Source organism: Oratosquilla oratoria, chromosome 8 (assembly GCF_046742065.1).
Source record: "Oratosquilla oratoria isolate Oo_2021 chromosome 8, ASM4674206v1, whole genome shotgun sequence".
In the NCBI taxonomy this organism is placed as follows: Eukaryota; Metazoa; Arthropoda; class Malacostraca; order Stomatopoda; family Squillidae; genus Oratosquilla; species Oratosquilla oratoria.
In genome coordinates, this window is record NC_134784.1 from 17,041,897 (window position 1) to 17,064,603 (window position 22,707).

General features: G+C 42.3%; 1 protein-coding gene across 1 annotated transcript in view; it reads right to left on the minus strand.

Annotated features, from left to right (window-relative positions):
• Window positions 1–104, minus strand: part of LOC143027310 (uncharacterized) — a 64,079-nt gene extending 63,975 nt beyond the window's left edge. The window contains exon 1 of the mRNA XM_076188580.1: window positions 1–104. This exon is cut by the window's left edge and continues 63 nt beyond it. Coding sequence (XP_076044695.1) covers window positions 1–82 — 82 coding nt within the window. The 5' untranslated portion in view covers window positions 83–104.
• Window positions 105–22,707: the final 22,603 nt, after the last annotated feature.

The following is a 22,707-nucleotide window of genomic DNA, read 5'->3' on the forward strand; positions in this document are numbered from 1 at the left end:
ACTGGAAATACGTGTAGCATACACCTCGTTCTCCATTCAGCGCTGCACACTCACTGTTCCGCAGTCTGACCACCGTGAACATTGACACTGAAAAAGCAACAGATAGTCTGGTCAACGTGATTTGTTATCTTTAGTTGGACTCCTTCCCTGTAACCTATCCTTACGCTTGTGGTTGGCTAGCAAATTGGTTTCAAGGAATTGTCTCAGTATTACTGTATATGGTATAAGTTGATATTAGCATTTAATTGCTTGCATTGTAAATTTTTCCAAATACAGTTGCATACAGTACAGATTCTATTATCGCAGATACCAGACTTTTTCATCTGAGGGGTTTAACCTTTCGTCCACTAACCGTGATGTGTACCTTCTGGCTGCTCTCAGAGGAAGATTGAACCTATGCCACAAAGAGCTAATATAAATGGGTGTGGAATGGGTGGGGGTAGGGCGTCGCTTATAAGGTGCCTTTTGTATAAAGATAGATTAGGTTTTACTAGGATATGAGTGATTGCGTTAATCTACCTCATGTACGATATGCCATGTCGATGAACATGTACGAGGGGCAAATGTTATAACAAGTGATTGTCTCAAATTACGTTTTCTCAATTCTATTTCTTCTGGAAACTATCAGCCGTACTTGATGTGTATTTAGGTGACCTATCACATACATTAAGTTTAATTATGAATTTTTACCTTATGTCTTCCTCTTGTACCTCTCATATGCTTCCCTATGAAGGGAGATGTAAAATGGGTAGGATTTTTGGAAGGAAGTGAAGAGAGTGAGAGGGGAGGTGTCAGGTAGGCAAAGGGTGCAGATGGACAGATATTAAAAGAAATGAAGGTGGTAAAGGGGTGATGGGATGAGAATTTCAGAGGGTTGAGTATTTCAGAGGGTTGACTATTTCAGAGGGTTGTTGAATGTGGAGGAGGATAGGGATTGATTGATTGTAGCGGTGGGAGAGAGCTAGAAAAATGCCCCTGAAGAGAAAAGAAAAAATACAGGGATATAGAAGAAATAAGGTACAAAGAGCATTGCGAGTGATGAAAGCTGGCAAGGCACCTAGGTTGGTGTCACGCCCTAGCTTGAATATAAGATGTTTTATGAAACATCTAATAAATATTGTCATTCCCTCCTTTTATATGTATTGTGTACTTAATATGAAATGTATGTATCTTAGATATTATATATATATATTATTAGTCTTATAAAAGTGTATTATGTTAATTTTCTCTTTGGAAAATATGTGTAGTGGTTGTGATGTATATGCATAAATAATGCGATGTAGATATGTGGCTATGTGAGAGTGGATGGAGGTGAAACGTCTGGGAGAACTTCCCCGACGTAGCCTTACACAATTGTTTGTATAAGCAATGCCAGGTGCTCCGTATAAGTGCGCAGTAGTGACGTCATCAGAGATTATGTTAGAGTACTTAAAGGACACGCTCTGAGAAAAAAGACCATTCCTTGAACAAAGTACCGCAAGATTGCTTTGTTCACTGCTTCTATGTGAACTAACAGACATTGCACTACAGAGCAGACTAAAGGCCCGTGCACACGACCGAGGATTGCCTGGCGGGCGTTGCCCGTCTACCGGGCAAAAGCCGTGTGTTGTTGTACACACGGGTGGTGGTTGGCAGCAGTCACATACGGAGGTCGGCAGTTAGTGATGGTCGGGAGCAAACCCCCAGGCGCCAGACATTGCCTGGTGATGTGGGTGAAGTACGGGCACGGTAATCTTTTGCCCGCCTAATTTGCCCGAGTGACGCGCATTTAGCAAGTGCCTGTCGGTCAATGCTCGATTGTGTGCACAGGCCTTTACATACTTCCTACAAGCACCCCCAGAGGCCTGTGACACTATCCTATGAGACATGCACTAGCTACAGAGGAGTCTGAGGGAGTCCCTCTATATCGATTCAATTCACGAGAAGGGGCAACTGATGGCTTCGCTCCCCGGCTCCTGTACGACTGATCCTTCCAAGTTCTGAGGGGCCGTCAAACGACAGCTGGAGGAGTGCTCTGTGCCTTCACTCAAGGTCATCAACCATCTGAACCACTCTGCATACACTCCCCAGCACCAAGTTGACCTTCTGGCGTCAGCACGGAGTGAGGTCTTTACGCCCCATCCTGTGCAAAGACCACATTGCTTAAACACCTTGCACAGAAATTGTTCTTTTATGAATAACTATATTGATTTACATAATCGCACACATAACAACATTACACTTACCTCTAGGTACTTTCCACAGCTTTTCAAGGCCTCACATACCATTCTCATCCCCAAATTCCAGAAACCTGGAGTCTTACTAGGTACTTGGAGGTAAAGAATGACCTAAGAGACTGCCATTTCGGTTTTCGGCCGAAGCGCGATGCAGACGACGTTTTCTCCACGATCACTTCATGGATTCATTGACCGTCAGACGGTCGCCTTGGTAACGTCATATTGGTTTGTAAGAATGTGGAGAAGGCATTCGATATTGTCTGGCATGAAGGGCTTAAGTACAAATTGTACCACAATTTTTACTACACCCTGCCATTCACACGGTTACTCTACAACTACTTGGGCGACAAGACAATAAGAATAAGGTGACGGGGCTCCCAGTCCCGACCTTTTGTGCCGAAGGCTGGAGTGCCTCAAGGGTCAGTCCTTGCCCCCAATCTATACAATCTATTTACGAATGACTAATCACATTGGCAGACACAAAACTTTGTATGGAGCGTTACGCGTAATGCAGAATATACTAGACGGGGCACACGCATGGGAGCAACAGTGGCGCATTAAGACCAGTGCGCCAAAATGCAAAGCTGTTTACTTCCGTTGCAAGAAAACAAACAGAGCAATCACGAACACACCTCTTAAGAAAAACAACACAAACATTCCAATAAAAGATCATGCCTGTGTGTTGGGTAGTACACTGGACAGTGACCTTACCTGGACCCCACACTCCCGCAGACAGGGAGTGAGAGCTAGGGCTGTGCTGGGAAGGATTAAGCGCTTCAAAACCGCAACACTCTCATCCAGGCATCGATTGTAGTTAGCTCTAATCAGGCCGCTCCTGTGCCAGTCCCCAGGACTGAGCCAGATGATATGTTCCACAAACAACTATTTCCATCAGAAGGTTCAGAATGCCGCAGTCAGATTCATCACGGGTTCGCGATGGAGCGACTTCAGAACAATTCGAGTCTCTACACCTAGCTGCCAACATCCATCCACTCAATCAACACAAACTCAAACTACACATGAGACACCTAGAAAGATTGTACGCCAAACACATACTCCTGATCCAGCACACCACACCCAGACCTCACTGTACAGACTACTTGTCAGATGCACCTCTCTCCCATACGGTATATACGAGAGATCGTGTATGACCATATACTCATCCATCGCTGTATACGGTAACCAGTGAATGTCAATGTATTATTTTTCCAGCTTAGACTTATCGTGACCAGACGTGCCGCAATGTGATTGGTATCACGGACATGAGTCCGTCTGGAACCAGCGGCAAGCGCGAGGAAAGGTAGCAAGTGCTCAGTACACGTGCTTTGGCTGGCCGGGATCAGTCATTGCTGGATATATTCATTCATTTTGTGCGTTCTAGTCATGCTTGTCCTCGTTTCGCCGACAAAAAGACTCCCCTACTTCAAGAGACCTGTTTCGTTGGCAGGGGACAGGCTATGGTTCATGCATTATATTATGATGTATATATCCCACTGTATGTACACCCGCATAGGAGCAGCAACCCTCCCTGCGTAGAACACAAACACACACACACGCGCGCGCGCGAGCACATCACAAGCAAGTAACACAACTACACACACAAATATCTACATACTCTTTCTCTCCTAGTGAAATTACATTCGTTTTTAACTTTCTCTACTATTGCATCTTCTCATTTCAGTTTATCTACCACTAAAGATATTTCCATTTTTCTGATTGTCCATACGACTAAGCCTCCCACTCCTTTCCTAATTTTGTTGGTTGAGATGTTGATAACAAAATCCCCCAAAATATCTCCTCTAAATGCTAATGCAGGATTCGAACTCCAAGTCTCCTGCCCATATCTCCTGAGCCACGACACATACTCTAATAAATATCCCTAAAAAGCGCCCAGTGGCAATAGCCCCCTTTTATACACGACCATCTTTTCATTTTCCTACAGACTTCTGTTCCCCTCTCACAAACACCGATTCCATGCAAGCGGGTGGTCTATGGACTATGGACTACCTACTAAAGTAGGTAGTCGATAGTCCATAGAAAAGATATCTTACTACCAGAAGAGACAGACGTGACTATCTCCTTCCTACACTATATCGTGATGCTGATCTGCACGGCACCCCTTTTTCCTTATTAGAATCCTCTGTCCTCTTCAAAACTGTGGGTCCTTTCTCCAGCCCCTCGGCTGAATAAAGACAACCGTCTCCTTGCCAAGACATCACGACAACTTGTTGGTCCTTTCTCCATTCTCCCAGCTGGCTAGAGACAACCGTCTCCATGTCAATACTTTAAGTCAGTGTGTTTATCCTTTCTCCACCCCCTCGACTGACTAGAGACAACCATCTCCTTTTCAACATTTCACGACAACGTGTCTGCCCTTTCTCCAGACCTTCGGCTGACTATAGACAACCGTCTCCTTTTCAAGACTTCGCGAAACGTGTTGGACCTTTCTCCAACCCCGGCTCATTCAAGAACATAGGAAACCAGTGTAGGTTCTTCATCTCACTCTCATGCCTCCTAGGTAAATGTATTTCTTTATATGTAACTTGGAATATGTGACAGAATTATATGATTATATGAAAGAATTGTGAATTTTGTATATAATCAAAGTAGAAGTAGTAATAGAATGTCTGTTGATAGTTCAGGGTTTTCCTCCTCCCTTTGATTATGATAAAACCACAGACAAAATACAGTCGTGTCAGACTCCTTTAGTGCTGGATAAGGATTTCTTATCATATACTGGAAATAGGCGTGTAGTACCTGTAGATACCGCTACTTGGAGCGCACATTGTATTGACCACGTGACCGCGATCTGACATGTACACCTGCCTTCCTTGCTTGACCTCTCTGTGACCCAAGGCTAACCTAATCCAGTGGATATTGCCCGTGTGATTGCATATATGCTGCTTTTAATCGCATGTAAAATCAGTTTAGAATTAATAAAGGACAAGGATTCATAAGCCCTCTTTCTCCTCCGTAGCCACCATGCTATACTGGTGACCATACCGAGCAACAATGGACCCATCTACTGCTGCTGTCCCCGACGCCGCTCTGCCCTCTACCAACTCTGTCCACGCCGTCTTACTGAAACTTTCACCCTTCTCCACCGTTGACGCGTCCTCCTGGTTTCGCCGGGCAGAGATTTAGTTCCGTCTGCGGAGAATCAGCGAGCCCCAAACGAAGGCGGAATACGCTCTTGAGGCAAACCCAGAGGGCGTGTTTACGCTTATCTCTCAATGGCTCAATCAACACGACGACGTCATCCAGTGCGACGCTCTAAAGCAGTACCTCCCTCAGTAGTACATGCCGTCAGCGGCCTCCAGGGTCGCAAAAATTCTCCAACTCTCCCAACTGTCACTGTGGGACATTAAGTCAAACGCAGCATACCTCGAGATGTTGTCCATCCCTTGCCTCCCACCCACAACCGACGGAACCAGCAGGAACATCGACATGCTTCGTCAGATAAGACTCCTGCGATTTCCAGCGCCCGTCCAAACCGTCCTTGGTAACGCCAAGGACATGACCATTGACGAGGTTTCACGGAAAGCTGACCATCTGACCATCTGACGCCCACGCCGCCAGAGCAACGAACCAGGATGTCTGTGCTGCTGACAACGTCAAGGACGAAATCACCACCGCAGGAGCAGCAGGAGCCAACCGGCGCCAACAACAACAATGACACCGGATCACTGTCCATACACACAACCTGTGTTACTACCACACGAGATACAGTGCCTTCGCCAAGAAATGCAAACCATGATGTACCTGGACAAAAAACGCTTAAAAGGGCCACCGTCCATCACGGTGGCCTCTACAGGCGCAATGGGTCTCTACATCAACGACAAGGCCTCTAAACGTCGTTTCCTTGTCGGCACCGGCGTTTGCAGGTCCATATTTCCTGCAACCGCAACAGAACGTCAGCGTTAGGCTTGCCGCCCCCAACGGCACTACCATAGCCACCTATGGGTGGAAACGCCTGCATCTCACCTTCGGGAGTCGCCACTACTCCTGGAACTTCATACTGGCAGATGTCAAGACCCCCCTCTTTGGTGCTGACTTTCTCGCTCATTACAGGTCCACAGCCGCCTTATCTGCGCAACAGCATCCTCCTCGAAGCTCCTGTAAATCGCACCACAGCCAACCACGGTCGCCGCCATCGACGCTAGACATCCCTACGCCCACCTGCTCATTGAATTCCCCGACGTCTTCAAGCTTGAGCTGCGGCAGACGCAAGCTAAACATGGCGTCTACCACTACATCAAGACGTCTGGGCCCCCGATATTTGCAAGATTCTGCCGCCTACCGCCTGAGAAACTCACCGTCGCCAAGGAAACCTTCCAGGAGATGGAAAGACTAGGTCTTTGCCTTGGTCCTACTCTTTCCACCTCGTCAAGGAGAACGACGGTTCCTGGCGCCCATGCGGAGACTACCGGCGGCTAAACGTGATGACGGAACATGACCACTACCCACTCCCAAACATCGTCGATGTCACCACATACCTCAATGGCGCCAAGATCTTTTCGACACTAAAGCCCCTGAAGGGCTACTACCAAGTTCCGGTACATACCGACGACATCCCGAAGACTGCCATCACCAACCCCCTCAGAACGTACACCTTTAATCACTCTTGTTTCAGCTTGGGAAACTCAGGTGCGACCTTCCAGCACCTAATGGAGGGCATCCTCAGCGACCTCGATTTCTGTGTCTGCTATGTTGATGATATCCTGGTATTCTCCGAATCGCCTTGCCAGCATCTTCGACACCTACAGGTCATCCTCCAGCGTCTCCAGAATAACGGCCTTATCGTCTGTTTCGACAAATGCAGCTTCAGGAAAAAGTCCGTCCCATTTTTGGGACACCTCATCTCTCCTGACGGTGTTTGTTCCCTTCAGGATAAAGTCACTGCAGTCGACAAGTTTCCAAGATCCACCACCGTCAAAGCCCTGCAGGAATTTATTAGGATGCTTAACCAATACCACCGCTTCCTCCCTAGCATCGTTCAAACGCCTCACACACTCTACAACGCCCTTCACGGAAAATCGAAGGACCTCAAATTGAACCCCGCCATGCAATCTGCCTTTATCAACGCCAAAAAAGCCATCGCCCGTGCCATTGCCTTCTTACCTGCACCAGGTGCCCTGCTACAACTGTCAACGGACGCCAGTAATGTTGCCATAGGGGTTGTGCTCGAACAGCTCGTCAATAGCACAAGTACACCCCTCGGTTTCCTCAGCAGGAAACTGTCCGAGGCTGAGCTCAACTAAATCACCTTCGACAGAGAGCTCCTCGCCATACACCACGCCATCCGCCACTTCCTCGAAGGCTCCTCCTTTATCATCAACACCGACCTTCAATCTCTAATGCACGACTTCACGAAGTAGCAGGACGCCTGGTCCACCAGACAGCGCCACCACCTCTCCACCATCACCGAGTTCAATTGCACCATCAGGCACGTCCCCGGTACAAAGAATCCTGTCGCCGACGCCCTCTCCCGAATATCCATAGACGCAGTTCAATTCGCCCTCGACTACAAAGCCATCGTCAGAGAGTAACGTGAGGATACTGAGACACTCGCCTATAGGATATCCATTACATCCCTTTAGTGACAGGACGTTCCCTTCCATAACAAGCACACCATCCTCTGCGACATCAGGACCGGCCGCCCACAACCCCACATCCCAGCTGCCTTCCGACGTCAAGTGCTCAACTTAATACACGACTTGTCACACCTTCAGGACGCGTCACTGTGAAGCTCCTGAAGGAGAAATTAATCTAACACAGCATCTCCAAGAACGTAAAGGAGTGGGCCAGATCCTGCATCGCCTACCAGCAAAGCAAAAACCATCACCACGCTGAGTCAGACATCGGATCATTCCGTCAACCTCGACGACGCTTCGCAATTATTCATTTCGAAGTTGTCGGTCCGTTCCCTCCGTCAGAAGGCCACTGCCACCTCATTACTGCCATCAATAGATCGACCCGCTGGTTGGAGGCCATCCCCATGAAGGACGCTACTGCCTCGACGTGCACCACAGCTCTCCTCAGTGGGTGAATCACCAGATTCGGCTTACCGAAGCACGTCACCTCTGACCGAAAACTTACTTCACGCCGCGGCTGTGGCAGTCCCTCATTGAACTCAAGGTATTACAGCCCACCACACTTTCTCCTACAACCCTCCAACCAACGGCAAGGTCGAACGAGCCCACCGTTCACTCAAGACATCTTTTATGGTACGTTGCAACAACAAATCCTGACTGCCACAACTACCATGGTTCCTCCTTGGCCTCCGGACAGCCATCAAGGACGAACTCAACGTGTCTCCAACAGAGATGGTCCTCTGCCAGCCCCTCGTCGTGCCCGCAGAATTCTTCCCTACACAGGAGTCTCCCGAGACCTGCAGTATCTTCTCACGTGCAGGACGCCCTCTGAAGCCAAGGCATTTCTAAGGGTGGGAGGAGTATTGTAGCTACCACTATTTGAAGCGCACATTGTATTGACCACATGGCCACGGTCTAACGTGTTTGATCCCTGTGTGATCCAAGGCTAATCTAATCCAGTACAATTGTGTACCACGGAAGATTGCCCAGGGAATTGTATATATGCTGCTTTTAACCGCATGTAAAATCAGTTCAAACCTAAACAGGGATTCACAAACCCTCTTTCCTTCTCAGTAGCCATACTGCTACAACCAAAAGGGGTGAAATGATAGTTGGATAAGAGTCATGCGGAGTATCTGACAAAGGAAAATACAGTGTGAGTTTAGGAAAGGTAGAGGGTAAATAGATAATTTATTTATGGTAAGGCAGATATGCATTTTTTTTTTTTTTTTTTTTTTTGTGCTTTCATGAATCTTGAGAAGATTTTTGACAGGGTCGACTCAATGTTGGAGTTATTGCAGATATATGAGATAGAGAGAAATTTGTGAAGGGCATTTACGTGAGCAATGGAGTTTGTGTTAAGGTTGAGAATGGTGAAAGCGAGTGGTTTGAGGTGAAGGTGGGGGTGTGCCATGATTGTATTATGTCACCCTGCCTATTTAATACGTACATGGATAGGGTAATATGGGAAGTAAATGCGAGGGGGATTAAAGATGGTTATTGAAACTGGAGGAAAGTAGGAGGTGAGCCAATTGTTGTTTGCTGATAAAACTGCATTTGTGACTGAATCAGAAGATGGTTTAAGGTAGTTAGTAACACAGTTTGGGAAGTTATTTGATAGGAGAAAGTTAAAAGTAAATGTGTGTAGAAGTAAGGCAATGAAATGCACAAGGGATGAAGGTGGTGGTGAGTTGGGAGTTGTCTTGAATGAGAGAGGCTATAGGTGGTGGACAGTTCTAAGTATTTAGAGTCATATGTAGTAGAGAAGGAGAATTGGGGGTGGAGGTAACCTGTAGAGTGAGGGACGAATCTAGATGTCCTGGGGGAGATGAAAAGTGTCATGAGAAATAGGTCTGGGGATAAATTCAAAGAAAAGACTTTATGAAGGGGTGATCGCGCCTGCGATATTGTTTAAAGCGGAGGCTAGAAATGTAGGGGAGGCAGAAAGAATAAATGTAAATGAAGTGTTTGAGAAATGTGGTTACAAGGGTGGATAGAGTGAAAAATGAGGAAGTGAGGAGAAGAGCGCGATTGGAAAGGGAGCTGGTAAATAGGGTTGATGAGAGAATACTGAGATGGTTTCGGCTTATGGAAAGACTAGCAAAAGGAATGTGGAAAGCAGAGATGAATGGAGTTAAGTTAAAAGGAAAGACTGAGAATGAGATGGACATCCCTGCATTTCGTCAGAAGCAGTGTCGCAAGACACACCACATCCACAGCAAGGTCGCTTCATTAAATCGGCGACCGGCCCCTCCCTCTCCTGTCCCCTCATACTTTAGAAAAGGAGAAGACGGGGAGAAATCCCTTCGGACTGCTTCAATTTATTTCTCACACACACTCCCTCACCCCCATCCCCCACCCACTTCCCTTCATGCATCACAGCATCATCCATACACAACCATTCTCTATTCACCCCTATCTTCTGTCCTCTCCCGTCCTTCCTCAACAGAAATTCCTCTCTTTCCCAATGCTCTTTTTACCCCAGCCATCCATCTCATCCTAGGTCGACCCCTCATGTTCACTCCTTCCACCTCTGTCTTCCATACCTCTTTTACTAGTCTTTCTTCACTCATTCTTTCCATGCGTCCAAAGGATACTCTTAAAAATAATTCAGGTGCACAGACTTCACAGGGTTCAGACAATGAAATTGAATAATTTTATGAAGATGTAAAAATAGATAATAGACTAAGAAAAATAAGTAAATACACATTGGTAATCGATGGCTTCAGTAAGTGAGTGGGGAAGAATCTGGTAGGTGAATTGTGCATAGGGAAGTTTGGAGTAGGGTGAAAAAAATGGCAGGTAAGGTGATAGTTGATTTTGCGGAGAACTACAACATGAGAACAATGAACACTTTCTTCCAAAAACGAGTAGGTCGTAAATGGAATTCGAGAAGTCCAAATGGAAAAACAGAGAGCAACAATGTCAGTATTGTTGCCATTATAAAGTGAACATATGTAGTGACCAGAGAATGGTAGGATGCACAACTAAATTTGACTCGGAGCTGTGAGGTATAATCTAGATCTTAAGTATCAAATAAGCCTTGCAAAGAAAAAGGACAACGAGAAGGAATTTCAGCTGGGATTTAGAAATATTTCTTAATCTTTTAGCAATAATGAAGACATCATCGAGGCAATTTTTTTTTTTTTTTCGTTGACTATCATTATGAAATCAGAGGAGGAAGTAGGGAGAAAAACATATACTAGAGAAAGCAAATATTCCAAAGTAACAAGTGAGCTAATGACAAGAACAAGGTCTATGCAGATTAAAGCCAAGAGGGAAAAAACACGGAACTAAAATCAACAAACTTGTCAATTAAAGGTAGAGATCAGAGAGAGAGAGAGAAATAAAAAAAGAGGAAAACGTAAACCACGTGGAAGAAATATGTATTTGTCTCGACAGTTTTATTAAACAACTCTCCATATGGGAATTGAACCGTGCATTACGAAACGAGGACGCTGCCATCTACGCCATGATGGAAATCTAACTGAAACTGCTTGGCACTATACCTGTAGTTTCTCGACATCATTTCGTGTTGCGCATGTTTAATACTATAAAGGAAAACAACTATCCGACAAGAGAGTATTTGTCTTGGCAGTTTTATTAAACGACTCTTCCTACGGGGTTCGAATCATAGGCCGTGCATTCACGAGACTAAGACGTTGTCAACTACACCTCGATGGATGTCTAAAAGGTGTTGCAGGTGCACCTGCAATTCCAAACAGCTTCTGTAAGACAGCTTGCCTGGAGCTGAGTTGGCACGGGCCATATTTGAAGATAAATAAAAAGTATTTTAGTCACCCTAATTTTGCGGATGACATTATTCTCATTTTGGAAAGAGCAGAAGACTTACAACATAATATGAGTGACCTGAACAAGAAAAGTCTAGAATCAGATTTGAAGACAAAAGTAATGTCGAAATTGAAAGTTCAAAGTAAATTAATTATAATCGATGATGAGAGTCTTCAAGAAATATGAGTAGAATTATTTAGATTAGATTAACTTGATTAAATACTTTGAAAATGGAAAAAGGCACATCACACTTAGCTAGCAAAAATTTGGTAAATACAATAACATCATAAGGGCTCTCCAACTGTGTCTGACATACAAATTTTACAATCGGTGTATACTCCCACCTATGTTCAGAGCTCGTGTATGGCCTAATTTATAGGTAACACTGTACTTTCCATACACATGTTTGAGTGAGTGAGTGTGTGTGTGTTTTACCTAATTGTAGTAAACAAGAAAGGAGCAACACTCTCCAAATTAGTATACCAAGCTGACTCGAGTACGTGAAACTTGCCAGCTTAAAGTCCAGATGGACATATTGTCACGGAAATCGAAAACGAGGCTCGGATCAGACGGACCTTTGTTGACGAAATGGTGACCATAAGGACAAGGAACTGGAAGTCTCCCTTATACACTGGTACATGGGATGTTTGATCTCTAGATATAGCAGACCATGCAATGAGCGTTGCATAGCAGCTAGAGAAGTAAAAACCCAATATTATACCTGTCCAAGAAGTGAAATGGCCAAAACTTAAGCTAGGTAACTATATAGCGGTAGAGAAGACGGGGCCCACAGACAAGGTGCGATCTTCTATATGCAAGATTCTATATTCTGCCATGATATCCTATACCCCACTTAATGGAAGATCAGATTTAAAGTCAGGTGGCATGGATGATGATGATGATGAGAAGGATGATTTTTATACAAGCTTACAGATTATACTTGGTAGTACACCGGAACATGGTATGGTAATTCTTTTATGTGATTTTAAGGCTAAACTTGATAGAAATATAAACGTATTTGGCCCCTCAATCAGAAGAGAGATTTTACTCGACAATGCTAGCTAGCATCATTTGTCCCACGGAATTAATCTTACTACTGATAGCACAATCTTCCCCCACAAAGATATATTCATAAACATACATGGACATCTCCAGATGGCACAACAATTAACACAATCGACCACATACTGATAAAAGACAAACATAGGAGGGCCATGGAAGATGTACGGAGTATGCGTGAGGCAGAAGCTGACACAGACCACCACTTAGTAATTGGGAAGTTCAAAGCCAAACTGAAAACTAAAAGGTCACCGAGAAATGTATGGGAAAGATACGGTATAGATAAGTTAAAGATACAAGAATATGAAAGACACTATAAATTGCCAGTACAAGACCACTTTGAACTTCTAATCATACTGGAAGAAGAGAGAGAAGAAATTTGCATAAAGCTCAAACGAAACAATATTATTGAGACACTGGATAAAGGACCTGAAGAGACAGTACCACAGGTACCAGGAGGAACTACAGTACTTGTATGGTCGAGATTGCAAGAAAGCAACGGAAGCGAGTCGGAAGACATGAGAAAGATGGATTAGTGACAAACAAAATGAGAGTCGGAGAGAGAAAATAAGAGAGGGCCAAAACATAATGAGACGTAAAAAGAGGCAGTCGTTGGACATGGAATTTGATGAAATAGAAAACCATATGCAAGAGGGCAATATGTGCACCATAAGAAACTGAGGAATGTAAAGGCAAGAAGCAATATAATTAAAGGAAGAAATGATGATGTATTGACAAATGAGGATGGCATCATACAGGAATGGGAGGAATACTTTAAGTCACTACTAAATAGACCAGTACCCCAGAATTCGATATCATGACATAATTGAAGATGATGAACCAGTAACAGCGCCTACACTAAACGAGGTTAAGGCGATGTGGACAAATGGGATAATTTGTCAACCAGAGCAGCCTTGCACAATATTTATAATAGAAATTATGTCGGTTGATTGAAGGACACCAGGCGTCACGTGCACTTTCTTTTCTTTAATACTTGTAGGAGGTGCTGGGATGACAACTAATGGTCTGGCCAGAAGACCTGCGAAAACAGCTTTGCTTCTTCTTCTTACTGTCGAGGATCAATGCCCACATCCGCAGTAATCTCGACATCCTACCAGAGGACATAAAGAATGAGTTTGTTTACCGATTTGAGCGAGGCCAATATAACGGATCGCACCAGTAACGGTCGTCACATGTTTGCCGTTAGGTGCGGGCGGACGGCGGAGGAATGTCTTCAATAGGGGGGATACACCAAGGGAGGGCACCTTCCGTCAATGCTTTCACGAATATCAAAGATTCCTATGGTATGATTTGAAGATGCTGCTGTTGTCAGCGTGAGATATTTTTTATTTATTTATTTATTTACTTATTCATTTATCTATTTATTTATTCGTTCATTTACTTACATATCTACTCATTTATTTATTTATTTATTCATATATGTATTTATTTATTTGTTGATTAAACTATCTATTAATTTATTTTTTAATTTACTTATTTGTTCACTTATTCTCAAGTAAGGTCAGGCTTCAAAACTGAAAGGAAAATAGATAATGAAATAGTAACAAGACTTAAGAGAGATGCCCGATTAAACTATCCTCAATGGGGCGTGTAATAATTGATGGCTAATGGCAGTCAATTTTATCCAGCTCTGGCCTATTAGGGGCGAAAGGAACGACCCACTGACCATCAACACAGCATGTATCTGTAATGATGTCCCTCCTTAGGCATTGTACATCGTGTAGCAGGTACCTTCCTTACTTGCCACCGTGCTGCCATTCCTTAAACCTTCGTGGCATCCCTTCTCAGTTAGGAAGGAGAGGGCACGGCTTGGTCAGCTAACTTACACCTAACGGGAGGTGATGTTACCAGGAGATCAACAATGATAGTAAAGAGTAATCATGACTTAGCACCATTACTGCTACTACTACCACAGCTACTACTGTCACTGCTATCATGATCATCATAGTCATCATCGTTAACATCATCATCATCATCATCATCATCATCATCATCATCATCATCATTATCATCCTTTTGTTATGAGTGATGTTTTGTCTTAAATGGTGTTAACTATGTATACTCCTAGCCTCACCATTTTGACCCAACACTGATTGATTTGGTAGCAAGAGGGAATCTCAAGACGGCCAGAGTCAATGAAAGGCTGCAAAGGGGCGGGGGGGGAGTGAATGGCAAATCCATAATGGGAAGTGCTTGACAGCCTTGCCGCACAGTTGAAACCCACAAGCAAAAGTGTGAGTTCTCCCCTCACTTGGTTTAGCTCATCGGCCGAAATAGTGACCGGGGTATGGTGCAAGGAGGAACTACAAGTGATGGTTGAGGTGCCGCCAGTGACGATCAGTGTCCCAAAGCCATCTCAGAGGATGCGGTTGCCCCGAGATCAAAGGCACTACTACGCCTCCTGAGTGTCCTGACACCCTGTCACCATCATCATCAATATCGTCATTGGTTTTTTATTCTGAGCCACGCGCCCAGTGAATACCGTGTCGAAATCATGAACAGATGGTCGTGAGTTCAATTCCTGGAACCCGCTGCGTGCTCCTTGAGCTGGTTCCCGACAGCCCTGACCAGGCGGGGAGTCGACCCAAACATCGAAAAAAAAAAAAAAAACAGGTAGCGGTTTGTCGCAACTAACAGGGCTTGCCCTACCAGGGGTTTCTCATTTCTTGATATTGGGATAGTGATTTTTTTTTTTTCTATCGTTGGTTCCTTATTGGTCCATTATTTATTTTTGTTGGGTTTGTTATTGATTTCAGCTGTGCTATTGATTTTTCGTTTCGGTTTTTGGCTTTAGTCTTGGTTTTAGTTTTGGTTTTGATTTTGGATATGGTTTATCAGTGGTTTGATATTTGAGTCTCGGTTTTTGGTTTTTATGATTTCATACCTTTGTGTTAGGTTTTGGTTTTATTCATATTTTCCTTTTTCCCTCTTAGTTTTTGCTAAGGCATCTTTCCAGGGGGTTGAAGGATGGGGCACTCCTTTATTTCTTAACTTTATTTATTCATTTATTTATTATGTTCTCTGTTTATTAATGAAGTCATCTATATATATATATATACATATGTGTGTGTGTGTGTGTGTGTGTGTGTGTGTGTGTGTGTGTGTGTGTGTGTGTGTGTGTGTGTGTGTGTGTGTGTGTGTGTGTGTGTGTGTGTGTGTGTGTGTGTGTGTGTGTGTGTGTGTGTGTGTGTATTAGCACAGCGTAATGTAATAGCACATTGGTAAAATGAAACTTGTTAACCCACTGTCGGAGAAAAGAAATCAGAAATCCTAATTATCTGTATATTTCGACCACTGACTGTGGTCCTCTTCAGCAGAATGATACAAAGGAATAGAGTTAACAAGTATAAATATGGACAGGGAGAGAACAATTAGGAGACGCGGACAAGGGGACTCAAGTTACTTGGGGTTGGTATGTGGGAATCTGTCCTGCTGCTTTCATAATTAATTTGTTTGCTGCCATCCATGTGATCCAGTCTGGTGACCATTGACCTTTTGATAAATTAAAATTGGGTAGGTGTTTAATGAGAGAGGATTCAATAATTTTCCTTTGAAAACTACACTGGGATTTTATATATATATATATATATATATATATATATATATATATATCGTGACATCATGACAGGTGTGTGAATGGTAGGAACGGAAAGACACTATTAGGAACAAAGGACTTTATTCCTGACCGGTTTCGCCTTTGAGACGAAACCGGTCAGGAATAAAGTCTCTTGTTCCCAATTGTGTCTTTCCATTCATATATATATATATATACGGTTACCTAACGTTTTCGTCTATTTAAGACATCTTCAAGGGTTTAAAGTAGTGATACAAAAAGTGGTATTATATACATAAGAAGAAAAAGGCGATTCGGAAAGGTCCCAAGTGAACAAGCTCAGTACAACTAAATTACATATATACCAAGGACTACTATTACACAGGACGTGCGCACCCAGATCCCTGGGTCCGCTAGCGGAGGCCATTGCTTTCTTTGTAACCTAACATTCCATATTGGACAAATATATCAAAACTAGAAACCTAACATTGTATATAGGACAAATATATTAACTATTGATTTATTCAATGCAGTATAAGTTAATATGAACTTCTATAGTGAAATAAGAAACTATTTTTAAGGCACTCTTATGCTTTGAAATGCCAATTTTCCCCGGATTTAACAGGTATTATTATTATAGATATCTGTATTATAATTTTTTTCTTTTAACTGTAGACTCATAACAGTATCTGTGAGAAAAGTGCATATATATATATGTATATATATATATATATATATATATATATATATATATATATATATATATATATATATATATATATATATACTGTAACTTATAGAGGGAATATTCAAGAAGCGATGTAGGGTATAATTTGTTGATTGACAATACTGGACCTTACTAACGTTAAGAAAGTTGTAAAATGTATTATGTTGTATATTACATTTTGGTCAATAAAATAAAATAAAACTGTGTTATTCGCCAGTCTTGGAACACGTGTCGTGATCGACAGCTATTACCCTACTGGATGAGAACTCAGAGAACATAGGTCCGATATATGGGTAAAACTGTGACCTTACACACACACACACATACACACACACACACACACACACACTTCCTTGCCCACCAGAGTTGGAATGCCGGTTCGCAGTGAACCGATGCTGAAATTTTCAGCCCTTGGCGGGACTTGCACATGAATCGCTGAATTAGCTATCAAGAAAGGTACCACCGTACTGTCGAGTCGTGTTGTACCCTACAGCCGTGTGCACCTACGTTTGTGTGTGTGTGTGTATATATATATATGTGTGTATATATATATATATATATATATATATATATATATATATGTGTGTGTGTGTGTGTGTGTGTGTGTGTGTGTGTGTGTGTGTGTGTGTGTGTGTGTGTGTGTGTGTGTGTGTGTGTGTGTGTGTGTGTGTGTGTGTGTGTGTGTGTATTCACCTCGGATCTGCTGCAGCCTCTGTCGAGACAGCCAGACACCACCCCACGGTAGTGAGCTCAGAGCTCACTATTTGCCGATCTCTGGGTAGGTCTGAGACCACTCACACACCACACACCGGGACAGCAAGGTCACAACTCCTTGACTAACGTCCCGTACCTACTCACTGCTAGGTGAACAGGGGCTACACGTGAAAGGAAACAAACCCAACTTATCTCCGCCCGGCCGGGTGTGTGTGTGTGTGTGTGTGTGTGTGTGTGTGTGTGTGTGTGTGTGTGTGTGTGTGTGTGTGTGTGTGTGTGTGTGTGTGTGTGTGTGTGTGTGTGTGTGTATCTTTGTGTATTGCGCTAATACAAGTACTTACACAAGCGGTCACTCCTCGACATATTAACGGCAGGCACATCAGTCGCTCTGGTAGCGTAGTTGAAGATGGATGCCAGCACCAGGAACATTATTAAGCCATTGTTAAGGCTTAGGGCGGGTGAGGAAATCCTTGCCCATTTTTTTCCTGTACTGCTACTTCGTTGCGCCCCACTTCGATCTTTTTTAGCGGCTCTCATTATGTGTGGTCCGTCTATTCCGTCGCTTCTGTTTCTTGATCTCGAATGACCCTCTTTCTGTGTCCACAGTCCGTCCTTCAGACGAGTCATATGCCTGAAGAAGTGTCGTTCTTCTTCTTTTACAACTGATATAGCTAGTAAAAAAGGTTTAACAATTCCTAAGCTCAACTGCTTTTGTGGCAGTCGTGCAAATTGATGGGATGGGGTGGGGGGACGTAGACCAATAAAATAGTCTCGTGGAACCAAGAGGATTGTTACCTGGTACGGAAGAGTTTAACGCATTCTTTAACTTTCTCTACAATGCTCCTTTTTTTATTATTATTATTCTAGGCGGGACAAGCGCCAATTAAACAGGGTTAAGGACCTTGTGCTAAACGAATTAAGGTGATCTCAACAGCCCCTTCGCCACGATTACGTGTTTTGAAGGTTTTATTCAAATGGGAACGTGTCTCTTCCGCAAAGGGAAGGCTCTTATGCTGGCTGTAGCCAAGCTAGACTTAACCCACCGCGCTTCTCGCACTCTCTTTACTCTTTCAACTCGTTGCTTATTTCATCGGAAAGAAAAATATCTCACCTGTGCATCAGTATGTAAATTAATATAATCCTGTATATCTGTCAAACTTCGGTCAAATGTACTTCATATTACTTGAAAATTTTTCTCATCGGCGTTCCTCCTACTGTGCTGATGTAATTCGTGTTATTTTCTTGGTCTTGTCATTATGAATCAACGATGTTTCATTTAATGATGAATCCTGAATTCGTGTCTATGGATTGCACAGTTCACTCTCCAGTCACTTTATTTTTCTTTATTTATTCCTTCTTCCGCTTTCCCTGGTTTCAAATAACACGCTACCTTCTCGGAATCCTTGTGATAAATCATCTGTCTAATTTCGTGTCACTTGTCATTTATATATTTTCATTATTTGTTATTCGTTTCACTTGTTTACTTTTTTGTTCCAGTCATTTCACACCGGTCTTGAACCTTACTACGATTTGACCGTGCTAAACACTGTGTCCTTTGCAAGTATACAAATATTCAAACCAGATGCACAACCTACATAACGTCTGTTTACGACAAAAGTCAGCCGCAACTTGACCGTTAGCACTACTAGTATCCACTACTTTCCCAAACCAGCAACGTCATCAGAGTGACTTCACACATTGGTTTGACGAAGATATTATTTAGCAGAGAAGTAGCTCAGAAGTAAAGTCATGAAGATTTAATGTGGTTATTAAGCTCTGTACAAATTGTAGACGTGTTTGATAAGCAAAAATAGCACTTGAACTGTATTTGTTGTGTTTGAGTCATTTCTGTTTTACATATTCTGGGGTGACAGTTCTTCAGGTGGGTTATCCAAGGGTGACGATCCTAACCTAACCTAACCTAACCTAGCCTAATCTAGCCTAAACCTCACCTTACCTTACTTAACCTAGCCTAACCTAACTTAACCTCACCTCACCTCACCTAACCTTACTTAAACTTACCTAACCTAACCTCACCTAACCTAAATGGGGTGACGATGCTTCATGTGTTTTTGGTTGGGGTGACAATTCTTCAGGTAGGCTATCTAGGGGTGATGATTTTTTAGGTGGACGTTCTGGGGTGACAGTTCTTCAGGTGATTATATATATATATATATATATATATATATATATATATATATATATATATATATATATATATATATATATATATATATATATATTGTCAACCGCAATACACTTTATTTCTGAGCCATCAACATCGAGAGAATCCGAGGAGGCCAACATGACGTTGATGGCTTATTGTGGTTGATAAAAATGTATATCTGTTCACTGGGACCCATTCAGTGCCGCACACACACACACACACACACACACACACACACACACACACACACACACACACACACACACACACACACACACAAGTAATTAATGAAAAAGCAAATTGGGTCAGATACAGTGGATAGGAATAAATGTATTGTGGTATATGGACTGAAATAAAAACATGGTCTGGCGAGGTACACGAGAGAAAAAGAAGAAAAAGAGACAGCAATAGTAAACCTAAAAGAAATTCAGGATGGAGACCAAGATGCAGGGAAAGACGCAGACTATGCATATAGGATTAGTCACTATTCTATGGATAGAAATCGACCCCTAAAGATAAAACCAAGATCACAAATGGTAGTAGAAGACATATTTGAAAAAGTAGGTAACTTGGCAAGGAGTGAAAAGTACAATAAGATGTGGATAAAAAGAGAAATGAGTATTGAGGAATTAGAAAAAGAGAAGACACTAAGAGAAAAAAGAAAAAAAAAAAAAAAAAAAAAAAAAAAAAAAAAAAAAAAAAAAAAAAAAAAAAAAAAAAAAAAAAAAGGAAAAAACGCGAAGAGAATGGAGACCGAAAGCAAGGAACTCTATTGGAGAGTAATAGACATAAGACCGAGGAAATGGTACATCAGAATGGGCGCACCAAAGACAGAAAAAAATGGAGAAAGAAGAAAATTTAAAGTGGCCTTTACCAATATCGACGGATTAATTTCAGGACTGAATGAACTTAATGATTATCTGTTAGAAGAAAAACCTGACATAATAGGAATTGTGGAGACTAAACTAAGGGGTGCAATACTACCCATCGATGTTGGACAAGGACTATACAATTACTGGATTAAAAACAGAGATAAGAAACAGGGAGGAGGAATCATGTTCTTGGCAAAGAAAAACTGGAATGTGACAAAAACTGCGGAGGGCAAAGGTAATGTAGAACTGATCATGATAAAAGTCGAAGACAAGAACATGAAAAGCAGAAAATTTGTGGTGACTTATGTGCCCCCAAAAACGAACACTTGGAAAGAGAACGAGTGTATGAAAATGCTAGAAGATACAAGGCAATCATTAAATGAGATACTAATGGGCGGGGGTAATCTGGTAATTATGGGGGACTTTAATTGCAAAGAAATTTGTTGGGAGAACATGACAATGAGAGTAGAAGACTTGTGGGGTAATGTACTACTGGACATGACTATGGGATATATAATGACTAAGTGGGTCAGTGAAAACACCAGATACAGAAATAAAGAGGAGCCGTCGAAACTAGATTTAATATTTACAACAGAATCTGAAATTGTGGATAAAATCCAATACAAGACACCAATTGGAAAGAGTGACCATATACTTACTGAGACTGAACTAAAGGGAGAAATATACATGAAGAGAAATGAAAAGCATAGGAAAGGAGGATTGATGTACAACAAAACGGACTTTGCAAAACTAAAGAAATTCCTTCAGAATGCAAATTGGAAAAAAAAAATTACATGAAAGAGACAAAAGTGGAAGAGAAATGGGATATCTTGATGGATAATTACAATGAAGGGGTGAATAGGCACGTACCAAGACAGAAGCTAGAGTGTACATTAAATGCTGGTTCAACAAAAGATGCAGTGAGGCAAAAGATAGAAGGGCCAGAGCTTGGAAAAGATGGAGAAAACATAAAAAAAAAAAAATGGAAAATGGCAAGTTTATATAAACTATAGAAATGAGTATGATCAAGTGAGAAGACAGAAAAAAAGAAACATGAAAAGGATATCATAGATAAATGCAAAGAGTAACCCAAGCTATTCTATCGATACGTGAATGGTAAACTTAAAAACAAACAGGAAATGGTGAAACTGAGCCAAGGGAATATAGAATACACAGAAGAATTAGAAATGGCCCGAAGTCATGAATAATCACTTCAGATCTGTCTTCACTAGAGAGAAAGCACAATATTGGGATGAAGGAAATGAAAGGCGATCTCCCCCCATAAGCGAGATAACAATAACACAAAAAGAAATAATGGAACATCTATCAAACATTGACGCCAGGAAATCACATGGCCCGGATGGAATTGCGAATTGGATTATAAAAGAATACAAAGAAGAACTAACGGACAAAATACATAACATAATAAGTTGCTCACTTAAAGAAGGAGAAATACCAAAAGACTGGGAAAATGCTAACATTGTACCAATATGTAAAGGACGAAAGAAGGAAGAACCAACTAACTACAGGCCAGTCTCACTAACAAGCACTATAGCCAAATTTTGTGAGAAAATTATCAAGAATAGATGGGTAAAACACCTGGAAGACAACAATATAATAAACCCAAGACAATTTGGGTTCAGACAAGGAAGATCATGTACAACAAACTTGATATGTTTCTATTCAAGATTAATAGACATAGTGCAAGAAAGAAAAGGATGGGCTGATTGTGCCTTCCTGGACTTACAAAAAGCTTTTGACAAAGTACCACACAAAAAATTATTTAAAAAAAAAAACTGGAACATATAGGAGGGATACAAGGGAACCTACTAAAATGGATGGAGGACTTCCTGATTGGTAGAAAGATGAGAGTAGTGCTCAGAGAAAAATATTCAGGTTGGAAAGAGGTGATCAGTGGAGTACCGCAAGGATCTGTATTGGCTCCAATAATGTTTGCTATTTATGTGAATGACATGGATGATGATGTGAAAT